Source organism: Pezoporus flaviventris, unplaced genomic scaffold, assembly GCF_033815535.1.
Source record: "Pezoporus flaviventris isolate CSIRO_AGI_PZ_B2104156 unplaced genomic scaffold, CSIRO_AGI_Pfla_v1 ptg000005l, whole genome shotgun sequence".
Classification (NCBI taxonomy): domain Eukaryota; kingdom Metazoa; phylum Chordata; class Aves; order Psittaciformes; family Psittacidae; genus Pezoporus; species Pezoporus flaviventris.
The window spans coordinates 11100751-11118788 of NW_026892553.1; the positions used below are offsets into that span (position 1 = coordinate 11100751).

General features: G+C 43.9%; 1 protein-coding gene across 2 annotated transcripts in view; it reads right to left on the bottom strand.

The window, feature by feature from the left end:
- Positions 1-18038, bottom strand: part of NRK (Nik related kinase) — a 108892-nt gene that overhangs the window by 63926 nt on the left and 26928 nt on the right. For both annotated transcript variants that reach the window (XM_061446020.1, XM_061446019.1), the window contains exon 3: positions 1785-1841. In XM_061446020.1, coding sequence (XP_061302004.1) covers positions 1785-1799 — 15 coding nt within the window. In that variant the 5' untranslated portion in view covers positions 1800-1841. The remainder of the gene's footprint in view (positions 1-1784; positions 1842-18038) is intronic.

Here is an 18038-nt window from a genome sequence, read left to right on the forward strand (position 1 = left end):
TGAAGAGCGAGTTTGCTTAGTTCTTGGTGTGCCCCAGATCTTTGAGCTGAACAATCACAGCTGGAGCTAGCCAGGAAATTTCTGATTAAATTATTTCTTGCTGAAAGAAAAACTGGTGAAACAAAATATTTTGGCAGAAATGTACCAGTTATGATGAAATGTTTTAGCTGAAAGACCTCTTAATTTGGATTTTCTAGTGATGAAAGCATGATGCTGGGGGAGAAAAACCCCACTGAGGAATCTCCAAGTAGCAAGAAAGGAGCTCAGAAGACCCTTAGCATACGAGATACCCTTGTTCAATCCCATCCTCTGCCTACAAGTGTCATCTTTGGCCAGCCCTCACGCACTGCTGACTGACCCAGCAAAGCATGAGAGCAGTCCATATAGAAACTCTGATCACTTCTGAGCCTGTGCCAGGACCTGTCATGTCAGCTCCTCTGCCAAAGCATGCAGGTACTCTGATCTGAAGAATCTGTATGACTCAAACCCCACCTCCTCACCTGCTAAAATCCAGCAGCCTCCTCCTGTTTGGTAAATGCCATTTTTAAAAGCCAAAGCACCTGCTCATCCATGTACCTGCAGAGCTAAACGCAAAAATCCCACCAACCTCATGTAGCACTCATTTAAAAAACACATCCTCTGTGCACAGAGAAGAGCAAACCTGGCAATGCAACTACACATGTGTATTTGACAAGGTAGCAGCCAGCGCCAAACCAGCCCTTAGACATGCTTTAGCCCACTGCAGTAGGGCTTTAAGTACAGATAACCAATGTACCATTCAGACCAATTCCTGTTCAGGACTGGATTCCTACACCAGAAAGAACTGTCCTGGACTGCTCTACTTGACAAGGCCCACACAGCCATCAACTTGTCCCGCTGTCTTCCAAGACAATCAAAAGACATACAGAAAAACGCTGGCAAGGCTTACTTGTGCTCATCCAAAACAGCACATATAGGTGCACCACTGGCAGACTTAGCCATGGTTTTTATTTCAGAGCACTGCAAGAGGACAAACTTTATCCTGGAGTTTTGTACTCCATACCTACACTGCCAGAGTGACAGAATGGTCTTCAGCGAGAGTAGCTGCATTGTAGAAAACCACAGACTTCCAGTAAACATGAGAAGAGGATGCAGGGAGTGCCCCCAACTTTTCTGGGCTTCAAATGTCTCAAGGAACAAACTGCTTCGCTACTGGCTGCGCTCTTAAAAGAAGAAACAGAAATCGATACTTGGCAACTTCTTCAACATCCTGCTCCAGCACTGACACTACTTTTAAATGCGAGCAGCAACAGTGCCAGTTAAACTGTCTCATCCTCTCATCTGTCAAATAACAATAAAAAAAGTGCTACTTTTACATTTCTAATATGTTCCTGCTTGCTAGCTGTCAGGGTAGCTGCTCTGAGGAACGGGTGGCACGCAAGGGGAGAGGATGTGATGAAACTCAGCAGGGGCAGTGCAGAGTTACAGGAAATCTTTTACTTGCTATCTCTGGAAACAGATAAACAACTAGAAATACGCAGGAAGAGAGTTCTCTTTGCTATTATAGACCATCAAAATATACAGCAATGCATTCCCCTATTGCTTTGCATCAGTGGTCAGGTACAATTGAAAAATCTGGTTGTATTACCACCTCTCAGTAATTTACAAAACACAAACTGGTGCTCAGAAACCCTAATTTATATCACTAGATCATCTTTAATAAGCTATCCACCTTCTCACGAGCTGATTATTTATTTTTCCTTATACCTTGATGACAACTTTTTTATTACTGGATTTGCACTCACCTCAGTAACATTCATCACTTTGATTGCTGCTAGCTGCCCAGTCTTCACATGGCGACCCTGTTAAAATAACAAAAGCCTGTAAGTAAAACATGTATGAGAATTATGCATACAGCGACAAATTAAGCATATAACAGCTCGGCAGCAGTACTTGCTTTCAATCACGTCTCAACAACCTTTCAGTGATCCAAAACCACCAAAGTGAAGTTGCGTGATGTGTTATCAGGCCTATATCTTTACCATGCTTTAAAGCTATGCTTTGCAGGGTTGAACTTCCCCCTTTAGCACAAAGCAAGCAGCAATGCTAGGAGATCTCTGCTGTCAGAGCACAACATGGCATGAGTTTACGGGTATCCATCCAACTCCAGTTCAACAGATGCTGCCACCTCTCAAACCTCCTCTTCTAGGATATCACAGCCCAGTCCCAGGAAGACCCAACCAGAACAACCTTGTCCTGCAATCCAGGGCCGCTGTGTGCTGGGGAAGCAAGGTGCTGGGTAGCTGGCACTGTCCCTGCCTTCCCATCCTACATGGTGTGGCTCATCTCAGGGTAGACAGAAAGCTGGGTTTCAGTACATCAATCTGGCAGCCTGTCTGTGGCTGCCAAGAACCTCTGAGCTGTATGGACTGTTTTTATAAAAGAGGGGAAATAAAAAATAAATGTAAAGCCTTTCTTAAATGCTTAGTTTTCAAAATTCTCACTGCAGCTGAGTTAACTGCATCTCAGCTACCTCCCAAAAAAGCATGCAGTGGCTTTGTATTTTCAAATGCAATCTTCTGTGGTGGTGGTGGCGAAGAACGCTCACAGGGCTTTGACTCCCTGCGTGCCTACATCCATACACACTTCATTAGTGAAATGCCAACATACCATGGGCATTATTAAGCAACAGATACTAATTTTAGAGGAGGTAAGTGGGTAGTTTTTTTAAAACACAGCTAGGAAAAGGAAGGTAATAGAAAATGAAGCTATTAAAAGAGTAAACTTCATATAGAGACTGTCAAAATGTGATTCACAAGAATTTATGTTAGAAACACAACCAGGAATTTTGCTGTAAATTGCAGGTTCGTGGCTTGCTTAGATCAAGCTGCTCAAGATATACAGTCTTTTGCCGTGATAACCCCCACTAATCTCATACTGGAGGGTAGTATCAAAAGATTTGTATGAACAGTGTGGTTGGCTACCCATACTAACTCCTCACTTCCATCAAATGCTCAGAAATGGGTTTGAAGCTTTGAGACTGCGGTTTCATTCCTGAAATAGTAGTGCTTGCAAAGCTGTACGTTGAAATAACTGACATCAGTTAAGCAAGCCATAGGAAATCAGGAAATCAAGTATGAAATGCTGAAGTTTGCAGACAACATGATTTGCAGGTGCAATTTACACCTGCAAAATTAAAAGCTGTGTTGATGTCATTTTAAAACCCAGGTTCTATCTGCACAAAACTGCTTACGAGTGTTATTTCTAAGACTAAGCAATTTTGCATCAATGAAAAATGATTCCTCATTCTCAGGCAGTATGTCACAGTCATGTTTTCTTTTACACAAAATTAAATCCTGCTGAGTTTTTGTATCTTTGTAAGTGCCCTCTTTCTGTGGAAACACTCCTGGGATTGCAAAGCTCTTTCTCACACACTAGAATGATAGGATTCAGACATTGTCAGAAGGAAGACAAATGGCACACATGCTCCCCAGGCCAGTGACACATATGACCGTGGCCAAGTGCAGCTGGGAAGTGATGAGTGCCAGTGCTTGGTCAGCATCCATCCCAGTTGACGTCAATCCCGGTTAGGGAGCTTCCTCTGCACAGCCATGGCTCCTTTGTTGGAGGCCATTGTGTGCAAATGTTTCCAGGCATTGAATGTCTTGGCAATATAGTGAGAGAGGGCCTTCCACAACACAGTCACATTAGACATGCTGGCACCCTGACATACCTCCAGAGCTTGGCTGGAGTCAAGTACACTGATGTTTCCATGTCTCTGGCCACCACACTTAGCAGGCAACCAACCCGTCTAAACGATGAGTCTCTTCTGTGCTGCAGAGTATGTCATCAAGAACCAACACTGATTTTCATAATTGCAGTGAAGCATGGAGATGTGCTTCTTTACTGAAAAACTAAATCCATCAATATGAGGCTACCATTGCATTTGGTATTGAATATTCATCAGAATAAGGACACGACAAAGGCTTGACATTCAGTTTTGACTTCAAAGCATGACACCTGGTCAAACTGTCCCTCTGTATAACAGACATCTGTTATTTTACAGATAAGGTTATTGCCACTGCATGCAAACCTGCTGCTCTCACTCACTTTTACCATTATAAATGAGAATACTAAATCCCCCCAAAAGGGTTTGGAAAACTAGCAAAGAAAAACAGCAAGTCCTTTGGTTTTGTGCAAAACAAACACAACAAGTGTGTCGTCCCCCCCCCATTAACTGAGATTCACAACACAATCCTGCTCCTGCATTCCTGAAAGCTCCCATCTCTGCAACTGTGATAACTGCTGGATAAGAGTAGCTTAGGTTGTGCAGAGAGGGCAGGATCACACCCTGTGCCTTGTCTTAATGCCTCATCATCCTCACACTATGCAGGGCTACTGCTAGCCTGAGGGAAACACACAGGGCTGCAGCCAACCATCGCTGCTCACCTGCAATAAATGCTGACTGGGTAAAGCAGCCTTTACATGGCAGCAAATTCTGTTAGATACATGCACTTCAACCCTTATGTTCTTTCAGACTCCTTATCCTGGAACAAAACAGAGAGCAGCTCAATCCACGAGAGAATGTGAACCCTTCTCAAGGGGCAGAAAGAAAAGGAGCAGTAAAAACATTCCTGCTCCCTCTCTCAACTCCATTTATTTTCAACAGCTGTTACCAAATCTTTTGAAAAGTCTTCCACGTTTCCTGGTTGCATTAAGCTGAAGAACCTCACCTTCACCCACCAGCACAACTTTGTGCAGGGTAATGCAAAGGGCTGTGGATTAACCTCATGGAAAGGTGCAAACATACCTATATATTTACATCTGCCTTTCATCAATTGTCTAAAAGGGATGAAGTCATTTAAAAGTGTGTACAAAAGAAAAAGCATCTTGGAGATTGTATCGACACCTGTGTATCTACACAAAAACATTCTCATCATGACATCCTGATCTTACTACCATCTTGGCAGATTTACTTTTCATTAAAGTTGCGCATTTTCCCAAAGCAAAGGATTCACCGTTATCGCATGGAAATACGTGTCAGGAGTCTCTGTACCTGCTAATGTGCACCACAAGCAATGATGCAGACTTGGACAGCACACAGTATCATTTCTGCTTGCCTCTGACATCATCCAAATGACACAAATAAAACTTCTCATTTAAATACTGCCAAAGGAAAAGGGTCAGTCAGCAGAGACAAAATAACCAGAGAAGCCTGGGAACATCCTAAATGTTATTCCTTCTCCTCCCCAGAACTTCACTATCTCTGCAGTAACAAGAAAAAATGAGCTGAAGCAAAGCCCCCCCAACAGCTGACCCAAACACCAGCAGTCCCTGTAAGTAATGGCTGCACACTGGCACCCTACTGAACCTCCCTCCCAAAAAGTGAGTGTGTTACAGCAAGAGTCCACACTAAGAGGGGTGAAGCTTTCAGAGGACATGCATGTTCACATGGAGAAGAACCATTAGCCTGTGCAGCTGATCTGAGCAGGGTAATGTGTTCCACATTACACCTGCTTCAATGCATAGTCTGTGACTCTGCTGACAGTTCAAAACAACAACAAAAAAAACACACAAACCTTTTCAAACTGTTTTGAGCTCATTTTCCTTGACATCTCTAAAAGCAGCAAACATCCTGAAACCAGCCCTGGGCTTTCTGGTTAACACACTGAGACTAGTGCTTAAGTAAGGGAAGGTTTCAAGGACCCAGCCCTTATGTTTTTCATTTATCAATAAATCTCAGTGGTTAGCCAGAGTTCATAGGAACTCACACATTGCTCCTTCTACTGAAGTCACCAAGCTGAGCATGATTGAATTGTTTTGAAAAAGGTGGCATTTTGATTTCCCTAGGAGCAACTGGCTGTTTTAACTGTTTCCAAACCAATGAGATCAACAGATTCACTTGCTTCCAGTGATAAGACACACAGAAGTTCAACCTTTGTGATTTAATCCAAAACGGAAGGAAGAACAAGGCGCATTGCCCTCCAAGCCCTCTGCGCAATTCACTGTTGCCCATCCTCTCCGGATTCAAAATCGTCTGTTGTATATTTCCTCAGAAACTGGGCAGAGGGCAGGAATGGACCTTGGGCCCATTTCCCTAAAAAAAGTTTTTATCGTTCACCTAAATTCTCAGTTTAAAAGCAGATTTCAACTCTGGGGAATGTGGCCAAAACATCCAACAACCATCTGAGAGTCAACCGTATTCCTACCTAAGAACATAGCATTAAAAGCTACCAAGCTCATACAGAGCCTAGACACAAACAATTCTGAACCTCAATGACTTTCTAAAATTGAAGTTCCTGCCTACATGTTGATGGAAGGAATTGTCCTATTAGCTTTGAGTCCAGCTAAATTCCTCATCTCCTCCAGAAAGTATTTCTGCATAAAGATTCTGCTGCAGTTGCCAGTTAGTCACTACAGTAACATCCAGCAAACCTGGGGCCAGCATACAGACCCTTCAACTCTGCATCATGCTCATTGCAGCCACATTTATAGAAGATGCTTAACACCAAAGATCTAGTTCTGACGAGCTGCAACCCTGCATTATCTCTACAAGGAGACTGACATGGAATAGGACAGACCACCCAGTGTAATTTCTATTGGATGCATATTCACCTTGTTAGCTCAGTTCGATAGAGGAACTGCTTATCTATGCCCTCTACAAGGGTCAAGATGTATTTTTGTATCTACAGCAAACAAGAGTATCAGCAGTAGCAGTCAAGAGATTAGCTGATAAAGGGGCTTTACATGAGTTAAGTGTATTTACAGAATTCACACACAACACCTCTTCCTGGTAGGTGCAAACAAAAACTTGGGGCAGTCCCTGGCTTGGGTCACAATTACAACCAGAGACCCAAGGTCCCAGTGACACATGCCTGAAATTGTAAGGCTGTGGGTCACATGCAGAGAGCTCGGTTTTACAGCTTCCTTCCCAGATCCTGCACAGACCTCTCTTCCTAAGGGTAGCAAACAGCTCCCATTACCTTCTCTCCCCACTTACACTCTGACAGATTTGAAATGCACAACTGCAAGTCCAGACAACACAACCCAGCTGTCCTGTTCCAGTGCTGCACACCATGCCAAGGCAGCCCACGGCATTCCCATCACACACTTCCTTTTTGGCAAGACGCTCTCATTACTGTCCACGTGTTTCTAGGTCTGCCTGATGAAGCTGTCCCCATTTAACCGCAGCAGGAAAAAGTGCACTTGAAGGGCAGGGGCTGCCTGCTGCAGGATAGCGAGGCAGAAAGAAGCTGGTAGCTGTGACTATGCAGAAGTCCTAACCACATCCATGTCCTGTCTGTAACTACAAGCACAACCTCACTTCTCTCTCCGTTAAAAAGCTGCATTTTTGGTGAGGCTGTGAGGTGCCTATGTGCTGAGATACCTCCCAGATGCCAGAAGCCTTGGACATCTTTGTGACCACCCGGAGGGCAATTTCACATCAAACACACTCTGCCATCAGGCATACACGTGTGCAGTGCACTTAGGGTGTGCACAGACACAAATAACTCACTTCTGCACAAGGCTGTGGGACTCCTGGGTGACCCTTAACAGCACTGCCTGCCTGCATAATCCAGACAACTGGTACATACCACAGACTTAACTCTTGGGACCTTCTCTGGATATTGAAGATTTGTATTTGAAAGCAAGACCTGGCTGTTGGAGGTAGAGGACTTTCTCACCCAGAAGCACTTACTATGGGCTAACTGACGCAGGCTGTGGCCACCTGCCCTTCGGGAGAGAGGTGAAGGCACAGCTGCAGGCTCTTGCTGAAAGTGAACTTCAGGAAGCAGGTTTCCTGTTCAAAAGCCACTGAGGAACTCTGGGCCCATCTCGCGTACATCTGTGTGACCCTGCGGTTGCTGGTACACTTCCAGCTCAGCCTCCTGTGCCCTCAAGGATGGGACTCCACCCTTTTACCCCTCTCCTCTCCACCCTTTCCATCCTGCTAACACAAGGAAAGCCTTTAAGAAACTATGCATCAAATGAACAATGCTCTGCATAGGCATCCAGGAAATCCTATGTCCTATTCCATATGACCTTAACAAAGTCATGATCTTTCTGTTTCCCTTTCCACCTTTTCTACTTAGACCCAGCTCTTCAGAAGAGGAGAACAACATTTGCTACCACCAGACCCAGAGTCAGCCTGGGAACACCAGCTCACACCGCAGGCAGGCAAGAGCAGCATCCCATGCAGTTGCAGTGTGCTCCCCAGAGCATGCTGATGGGTTAGCATGGCAGGGAGGAGGACCCCAAGAACATAAAATCTGCAGATAGGCTGCTCTTGCACTGCAGTTAAAGCACAGCCGCCGTTTTACAGCAATGGATGCTCACAACAAGGCATCCTGCTGTCCCCTGGGGTCTCAACTAATATAAACAAGCAGTCGGGGTTAGCACACCTGAGGCTGTATCACTTTGGTGCTGAAAAATGTCATCTGAAAACAGTTTATAGGACAGCTCCACCAGGAAGACTCAGCAACTGGTATGATGTGAGACAACCCACTGTAGTCATGGCTGGAGCTCTTCAGCTAAAAGCACAGCAGTAATGCAAAACTTGAAATAGGATGGGAATAAATTTGAAGGAAGACTTTATTAAGAGCTTGGAAGCTTACAGCTTGTTTTTGTTGGTTAATGGTCTGAAACAGAGCTCAGGGTCAGTCATGCACTGAATACTAGCACTGGATTTCAGAAATGGTCCATTTCATTGTAAACTATGACATGTAATCTACATCAATTCTGATAGTTAGAAAAAGCTCCAAACACAAAACCCCCAACCCACCACAACACACAACAGCCTTGGGCAGATAATAACCCGTTTTAGAAAGTCTTTTTTTTTTTGTAAGCACCAGCTAGGTGGGAATGTAGCTATAAATTTGGTTAGAGCTTCATCTTTTTAATCATGCAACTCAGGCTGCAGAAAGCTGACTTTGATTTGCATTATAAAGTTTTAGTGGCATTTCTGTCACAACATCTCTGGATGTCTGTTGGATTTCGGGGCTATAAATCAAAGAATTGTATTCCCCTAGAGCATTTCTTCTCTCCTTTTGATACTGTTGAGATGCCGAGATTTAGAAGCCTGGGCCTTGTTCCAGGTCTCCTCTAGGGTAGCCCTCAGCTCCGTCTCCCAGCTGGAGCCCACTCTCCATTCCTTGTGACTATTTTCATGCCAGCAGCGCAGGATGCAGGGACTTCCGTAAAACCACAACCCAGCTGCATTGCCTAAGTGCTGACCATGTGGATGCAATACATTGCCCTTTTACCCCCATATTTGGCACCCAACTTCCAGACAGTCTCACCCAAAAACACTTGGGCAGCACAGCAGGCTGATGGATTTCCCCTTCCCTCTCCTCCATAAACACCCTTTTTCAACAGCAACTGTATAGCTTTCTCTGCCATTAACTCTGTGTTATCAAGAGGAAGAACACACAGCACTGCAGCATCAGAGTGAGCTCCTGAGATTTTTTTCTCCGATATGCTAATTCCCACTCTACAATTGGATATGTTCCAAGAAGTTAGCAAAGATTTATCGCTTCAGTTCAGACCACACTATGAGGTTGAACACTATTTCGCATGCCCCAGAACTCAGGTTGTAGAACATTAACAGTCAAATCCAACGTGTTTGCACATAGATACATAAAGAACAAAAGTTAATTAATAACAGTGCACTTCATGACAAAGCATGTTGCATTAATGAAGAAATACTGATATATATATACTATTTACCAAGAAATAAAAATGATTCAAAAATATTACACTGCATTTCAATTAAAAAAAAAAAGAGGATAATTTCATAAAGGTTACCAAATTTCTACAGCAAAGATGACTTCAATATGCAATGAAAACAAGTTCCCTTCTTAGCAAGCATCACTGCTCTATTTCTGTGCAGAACAGGTCATTCTACCCTTTCTAGTGCATCTTCCTCTCCCCCTCAAAGTGAAAATAATAGTTTTTAAAAGTTCTTTTAAATGGAGTTCTAGACATTTCAGGGGTAAGGAGTTAAAAAAATAAAAATAAAAATCACTACTTTCTCTCAGGGCCCCAATTTGTGTCACATGCTTAAACAAGCAAACAAAAATATCACTGTAACTCACTACAGAACATAGCTACATTGGCAGCAGTATAGGAGGACTTCCCATATACGAAAATAGCAACAGATTAGCCAAGATAAGAGATTAGAACATATAACTTCGATCAACCACTTAAAATTCTACCCAAGTCCTCACTGCTTGGAAGAGAGAGATGGATGGGGTTCATTTTAATGGTAGCTGATCAAACAATCCTGATCTCTGGAGGAAAAGGACATTTTTTCACCCCCACTTCAAGTGTCAATACCACAGCCCTCAGGAACTGCAAAACCCAAGAGGCACCAGAAGCAGTTTTTCTGTCCAGGTTTTTGGGTTTTTTTTAAATCCTTTCAGGTCCTATTTCCTCCCATTGTGCAAGTGGAAACACAGATTGTTTGCTTTGTCTAATGTTTGTCTGTGTCTGACTGCAGACCAGTGGGAAAAGAAAATGAAACAAAGGAACAAGGTCAAGCTTTTTCGCAAACACGTATTTGAGAACCCACATTTTTGCAATATTGATATGTTCAGTTGATCAGATTACCATCCGTATGCAAAACACAAACCACTCAGGGCTACTGTGTACTTGTAGAAGACTGGGCTAGAGACTGATCCTTTGGGACTTTGAAACCTGCTCCCAAAGAGGTCATTAATGTTGCAATTAGCAAGACCAAATAAAGCACTAAGCACATTTGAAAATAGGATGCTCATCACAATACGAAGAAAGGAGTTTTGAAATGGGTGGTGTCTGCAGCGGAACATCCCATGTAATCTTCTGCAGCTCCAGGCTCATTTGGAGGAAAGTACTTAACTCCTGTGGCTTCTCCATATTCAGCTAACACAGAATAGTCTGGGTTAGGAAGAGACCTTCACAGGTCATCTAGTCCAATCCCTCTGCAATGAGCAGGGACAGCTTCATCTAGATCAGACATGCAGACATGATGCTTCAGATTCCCTACTATCCTGCTATTTGAAGTTTCTAAACAACGTGAACAATGTGCAAGAAGGAAGAGTAGGAACACTTCTCCTGGGGCAGGTAAAAAAAAACAGGGTAGTCCCTCAGTGGGTGACGGTGGGAAATGGAGAGCTGCAGTACACAGCACAGGCACAGCTTGGGAAGCTAATGCCACTGACTGCCACCACTGATGTGCTCGGGGTCAGCACTGACTGAGGATACACCAGGCTACTGAAGGCATAGCTACTCCTGGTGAAGGACCAGACTCTCACCAACTGTGATCTGCCCCAACCTGGCTTGCATCTGGAGATACTTCAGGAAGACAAACATTAAAGCTCTCCTTTGCTCAGAAAGTCCAGGTGCTTGACTTCAGAGGTAACTGCAAGGCCCCTGAATGGGAGCTGCTACCAAGCAAGGAAAGAAATATTTTGCGGCCATAGATGGATCAAGAGAGCAATTCAAACAGCAGCACAGTGAACAGGAGAAGGAGACTGAAAAGCAGGCTGTGCAGTTATCCCTTTTTCCTTACACTCCATTTATTGGGACATAAAACCTAGTTTGAGCCTAAATTTCAGTATTTGCATAAATAACAATTTCAACAGTCCTACTATTCATCCTGGGCTTTGGCATGTCATGCCTCTTAACGTCTGTTGAAACACTCTGTTGGGTTTCCACCCTCAGACACCCCATCACAGCCTGCTACCCCTGCCAAGGCTGCAGATGCTTCACTGACACAGGCGGCTTTCTTCATCCAGCCATGTCCTGCCTTGGGGAAACCTGAGCTGGTGGCAGCCAGCAGCAGGGAGCCCGGCTGCCCAGTGCAGGGCAGCAGGGATGCACAGCAGCAGGGATGCGGCTGTTTGAGCCCTGTGGCTCCTCTTGCTGAGGGCATGAGGTTTGCAACAGCCCACTGGCATGGAGCCAGTCCCGCTCAGCACTTGGGGAGCCCAGCAGTGATTTATGACAGCAAAGGTCTGCCATGCCAAAAGTCTGTTCACCCAGGAAAACAAACAGTTTAGGAAAAAAGCCTCAGCCCTGGAAGGCTTTCACCCTGCAGACCTGGGTCCGTCAAGAAGCTAAGCCTAAGGAGAAGTACAAATCCCTTCACCTCAGTGAATTTTCACTGCCTGACTTGTGCATCCATTTACAGGAACACAGGGAAAACCTATACACAGCACATCTCTGCTGGATGAAGTCACGGGCAGTTAAATGTGTCCCACCAGCCCCATCTTGCTGAAAGGAAGTGAGGGTTGGACTGTAGGAGGTCAGTTGATGGGTGGCCAGGCTTAGGGAGCAGGAATCCCTCAAAGTAAGGATTTTTGGCTCACCATCACTACAAAGCTCTGGAGGTCAGCAATTACATGTTATGAGAGTCATGTTTTAAGTAATGCAACCTTCCAGGACACATGCTAATAATGAAAGGCTGTATTAGCTTTCTATCCCACAAAAACATAACTTTGAATGCCCTTAGCAATTATATCACTGAATTTTAAAAACCCTTCAGCATTCTTGTGAACAATAAGTGTTAACATTTAGATTTTCTCTGATGCGTAATGCAGAACATGGACAAGGTTCTGCATGGGTTAAAACTGCTGCTGGCTTTTTGTTGTTTTGGTTTTTTTAAAGGCAGGCAGGGTACACAGCTCAGGCTGCAAGCTCCAGCCTAGACCATGAGAGCTACAACAACCTTAGAGGTGATTTACTTTTTCATTCCAGTTCTGCTGGTGTTTTTCTCACACAGACTGCAATATCGTGTGGGTACACATCTCTCTGAGGGTGGACTGTATGAGACAGTACACAGGGCACTCCACAGGACAGCCTGTAACAACTGGCATTAACTGGGTTTCTCTTTGGGTCCCTCAACCTTTCCTTCAGTACTTCAAGGCAAATATCTTCCCTACAACTCTCTTCACCCCAGGTGAATCATGAAGTCAAAACCCCACAGAGTGCCACTGCTGAGTTCAGAAGATCTGAGGTTTGCCCAGGGAAAGGTCATATTGTTCACTCACATACATAAGTCTTCACAGAACATTTAACTGAGGAAAAAAAGAGCATCTGCTCTCAGTGCCTTTTCATTTGGCTCTATTTGACACATCCTCTCCAAAAATTAAAAGGGAGTTAATGGACACAATTAGTCTGTGAGAAAATACATCAGTCTCCAGACTTCTGAATGAGCTCTGTAAGAGATGAACTCCATGGCACTGATCTCGCAGCAGCAGTCAATTACAATTTCCTTCCAAAATTCTATTGGCTAGCTGGTCCACAAAGCTCAAGAGACAATTACTTAAGCATTTGGAAAGGCTTTCAGTATTAAGCTGGTCTCCAAATAAAACCAGACTCCCCTTCTAATTATTCTTAAAAGTATACCTCACTTTTCTAATTGAGTTAAGAAGGATTCAGTGCTTCCAAATTCACTTTCTTGAAGAAAAAATAAAAAAATAAAAAATCTGAATTTGAGAAGAGCCTTGGTGTTATTTTTCCCTAAACTGATCTAATCAGCTTCATACAGCAGAAGCCTGGCTGGCAAAGCTTCTCCTCTTGAGCAAAGCATAGGTCAGATGTGCAGTAATAGTTCCTGAACAGCCACAAGCTGTTACGGTTCAGCACTTTATCTTCCAATTTGCTGTATTACTTGTAGGGATTGAAGTCAATCACAGCAGAGAGAGAAATGAACAGTGAAGTCTTGAGAGGAAAAACTAAAGCAACAAACAAAACAAAAACAGAACAAACCCTGCAGAACAATTTAAAGAAAATGGCTAAAACACATCAGAGCTGAAGAACTGCAGAGCCTGAAGCAGTGCAGACTGGCATAATTAACAGCACGTATGAAGCAAATGCAGCAGCAAACCACTGGAAGAACTGGTCACAAAAGGTACCAAGAGTTTCCTATAATTAACCACTGAACAGCTTTACCAGATTTTGAAACTCTCACCTCCTTGCCTTCCCCTGCTTAAACAACCCAAGTTCATTTTGTACAGCGTAAGATGAAGCAGTGCACTATAGAGTGAACCAGGCATTTGGGTAAAACAAACATAGAGCCTCAGCACAGGCTGGGGACCCCGTGGCCTCCTCTGATGCACTGCTGGCCACACTTCCCAGTGCCTCCCTGTAGGACTTCCCACCAACAGCTACTGATAGTTTCCTCTAATGCTTGAGTTATTACATGAAGCTCTGGCTCCACTGAAGTTCACAGGAATTTCTGCTGTTGAATTTACTGGATCAGAATTTGTCCCATAAAAGCTCAAGTTTATCAAACAAAACAAATCCTACTTTGCACCAAGTTTTCCACTGAAAAACATGCATATTCTTTGCTTTCTCTGTTGGAGAAGGTGTGCTCACACTGATCCCATCACAGGTTTGACTCAGAGTGTGACAGAAGAAATTAGTCTACACCTTTACTGCAGAGTGTCCACTTGTGTAAAAGTATCTGACAAGCAACTACACTATCCAACATTCACTGCCTGGTGGAATTAATTGCTTGGTAAAGCTACAAATGAAGGCCAGATGGAAATAGAGAACACTTGCTATTCTGACTGATTACACATACATTTACGTTCAGAGGCATATAGGTTTGACTGGATTTCTCTCACTGACAGTTTGTCAGTTGGTGTTGTACATGAAGCTTTCCCAGGCAGCAATGGCACTTCTGTAAACTTGTACAGCACCAAACACAGTGGGGCCCAAGACACTATGGACAAAGTACACGCAGATGCACACATATATACATATTCAAAACTGAGACTGAAATCCACTGACCCAGTCCATGAAAACTCAGGCATCAATGAAGCTGCACCGGAGCCCTTCTTGTGATTCAGTCTGAAACCCAGTTCTCATTTTCCAAACCCTGAACCTTGTTCACCTTGTAATACTAACAGTGTCCAACCAGCTGCATCACATCACAAATCAGCTGTCAAGAAAAAAACAAACCAAAACAGCTAAACAACCTAAACATTCCACAAAGCATCCAGCTAATGCCAGCAGCTTGCTGGAGAAATGTGGAGTAGCAAGCGTTTGAAATCTGGTTTACATGTATGATGTAAGCTCTAAAAACTAGCATCTCTGCCTTAACATCTTCTTCTAATTATACTCACTTCAAAATTGACTCTAAAAGTTTAACCATCCCCAAGTTTCAAAATAACTTCGCTTTGCAGCTTCTTTGCATCTTCCATCATTCACAACCAGATGCCAAAGCACACCACCAACAGCTCATTGCTCCTTAGGATAAATCTGGCAATTACACACCAGAGACAAATTTTGCAGGGTCAGCTGAAACTCTACAGCATGTATTTAAATAACAGAACTTTAAATAATAAGGTCTCTATTTACAACAAAAGTGCATTAACAAAATAATTATAACCAAAGAGCATACAAAAACACCCTACCAGAAAACCTACCTCCCAAGTGCTTTGTATTGCCTTCCTGTTTCTGAACCTTTAGGTACAGGGAGGGACATGGTATTAGGGAGTGCAAGCTTGCCTCTGCTATCAAAGACAGAAGCTTAGTCATGTTTCTTAAGAAAACAAGAGTATGTGATTGCGCTGCCCTTGCATCTGACCATGTTCTAACCTTTCAGCCCATTTTAACCAAAACAGAGAGAAAGAAGTCTCAAAGGTGTTTTAATTCCTGTGTGCTTTGTGAAAATTGGAGATGGAGACAAATGCCATTGCTCCAGAGTGGGCTCAGTGGTTTCCTGCCTGACATTGCCTGCCAGCTGGCCAGCCCTGGAGCACGTAGCAATCTGCAGCCAGCAGCAGCACAGGCTGCTTCCTGCCCAAGGGGCTTATATCTGCACAGGGAGCAGTCGCTCAAGTGTCAGATCTGGGGTGGCAAAGAAGCAAGTGGGGGCTACAGGTGTATGTGCTAGCAGAGATCTTAAAGGACTCCACAAAGCAATTGGGACTGCCGAGTTCAGAGCTGGGGGACAAGATAAGAAAGGACAAATTAGCAAGCAATTGCATTTTGGTAGTTTTACTGTTTAGTCTTCCCTCAAAAGCCAGAGAGATTAAACAACTTCAGAATTCACCTTGATATGTAAACCCATCTCTCAAGTGTTTGTAGGCTACTCCCTCGAGTCCTGGCATTAACACTGCAAAAGCGTTTCCACATTTGCAATGCTGAGGCTTACAGAAAATGCGTATTTTTGACACGCTTGCACAAGAAAATAACTATAACAACAAGGGGTTCTGAAATTAGTTACTAAGGCACCTTTAGCAATTGGCTCCCCAGCACTGATCGCTATTTGCCATTTACTCTGCAACCAAACAAGTGCCAGGTGAGCAGAAAGCATTTTCTAGTCACTTTGAATGGGTAAAACAAATGACATCATGTACAGAGGACTAGAAAAAATGAGGTTCTAAACAGCAATTTTTAAAGACCTGCATTGCACACATGGTTTGGCCAGCTTTAATTAGAAATGTATTTCCAGCTCAATTTTGTTAAGTGTGGACATGCTCACTGGCCTGCATTGGGCTTGTTTGCTGTTTTCTGTTCACTGATCCAGCTACATTGGGCATCATTTCCTCAAGTGCTGATCTTTCACATAACTCTATTTCTGTCCATGCAGTTTCACAATGCTCAGACTGAAGAGGGAGATTAATGCTAAGTTGTTTGGAAATTTCCATTTATTTCTGTTACCAGCTTTTTCTTCTTTTTAAAATAACTGAGTTTAGGAAAGTCAGCAATCAACACCTATTAAAAAGCTGACTGGTGTAAGCCTGATATTCACATCTCATGATCCAGTGAGAACACAGGTTTTATCACTAACTGGGGCAGCAAATGGTGGCCACAGCCAGGGTGGGCCCAGGTAGTGGTTTTGCCCTTGCAGCAGTCGTATGTGAGAACATGTTTCTGTGGCCAGGCAACAACCTTCTACCTGCTAAAGCTTCCTTTGCTTTCTGACAAGAAAAAAGAAAGTCAAGAATAACAACGTAAGAGACTGCTTTCTGCCAAACCTCAAGAGTGCTGCTGTTCTGCTTCATCACTAGCTCCAGGCAAACACCCCATGATGTAACGACACCAGCATCCACATAACCCAGTCCAGAGCACGTGGGTTAGAAACGCTAAACCTCAGAAGTGCACACGCAGAAATGAGCAGCCATGCTGATGGCAAACGTGGACATGGCAAATGGGGGGGGGGGGGATATAATAAAAACAATAATTATAATAATTAAAAAAAGAAAAGAAAAGATGTAAAGCCCTCTGCATCATCTCCTGTATTTCAAACACTGCTTGCTAATAAGGGTTCTTTCAGCCATTTCTGATGCACGAACATGAATGTCCTCCTCAGCAGCCAGGGCACGAGCCAGACATGGCTCATCAGATCACAACCAACCCCTGGAAACACACCTAGAGAAGCACACAGTCAGCAGCCTGCCCCGCGGTGGGGAAATGAAGAATCAGCAGCTTCCCTGTTTCCCTTTCTGATCATGCTCCTGTTTTATAAGGAGAACCCTGGAAATGAAAATGCATCATACAGTCTCTGGGGACTTCCCATATCACACAATGACTATCGACCATGAACAGGTTTAGATAACTAGGCACTGTATGATGACATTCATGTGACCTGCTTAGCAGTAAAGGAAGCCAGAAGGGAAGGACAATCCACTGCTGGCATATGCTCCCATAATTGGAGGGAACAACTGTTCTGGAAGTTCAAGCAGCATTCACACACAACAGGATTCAACCAGCCAGGCTCTCCATTAATAATCACAGTTTAAATAGCACACCGCCCTCTCCATCCCGGACTCCACTGACACCTACAACCCCTGTTCAGCCCTGGTCCAGCTCCCATGAGAAGGCTCTGCACTGCCTCTGTGGCAAAGGTGGGAGTGCCTGGAGCCCTGCAGTCAAGCCTGCCAGAGTGGGAATACAAAGCATCTCTGCAGTACAAAGATTTACTCTATTTTAATATTAATAACATCAAAAGGCAGAGGTCTGCCACAACTCTGTAATGCAAACAATGCAGGACAGAGCAACCCCAAGAACTCAGAAAGCTAAGCTGTCTTTAGTCTACTTATTATGACATCCAAAACTCATCTGCA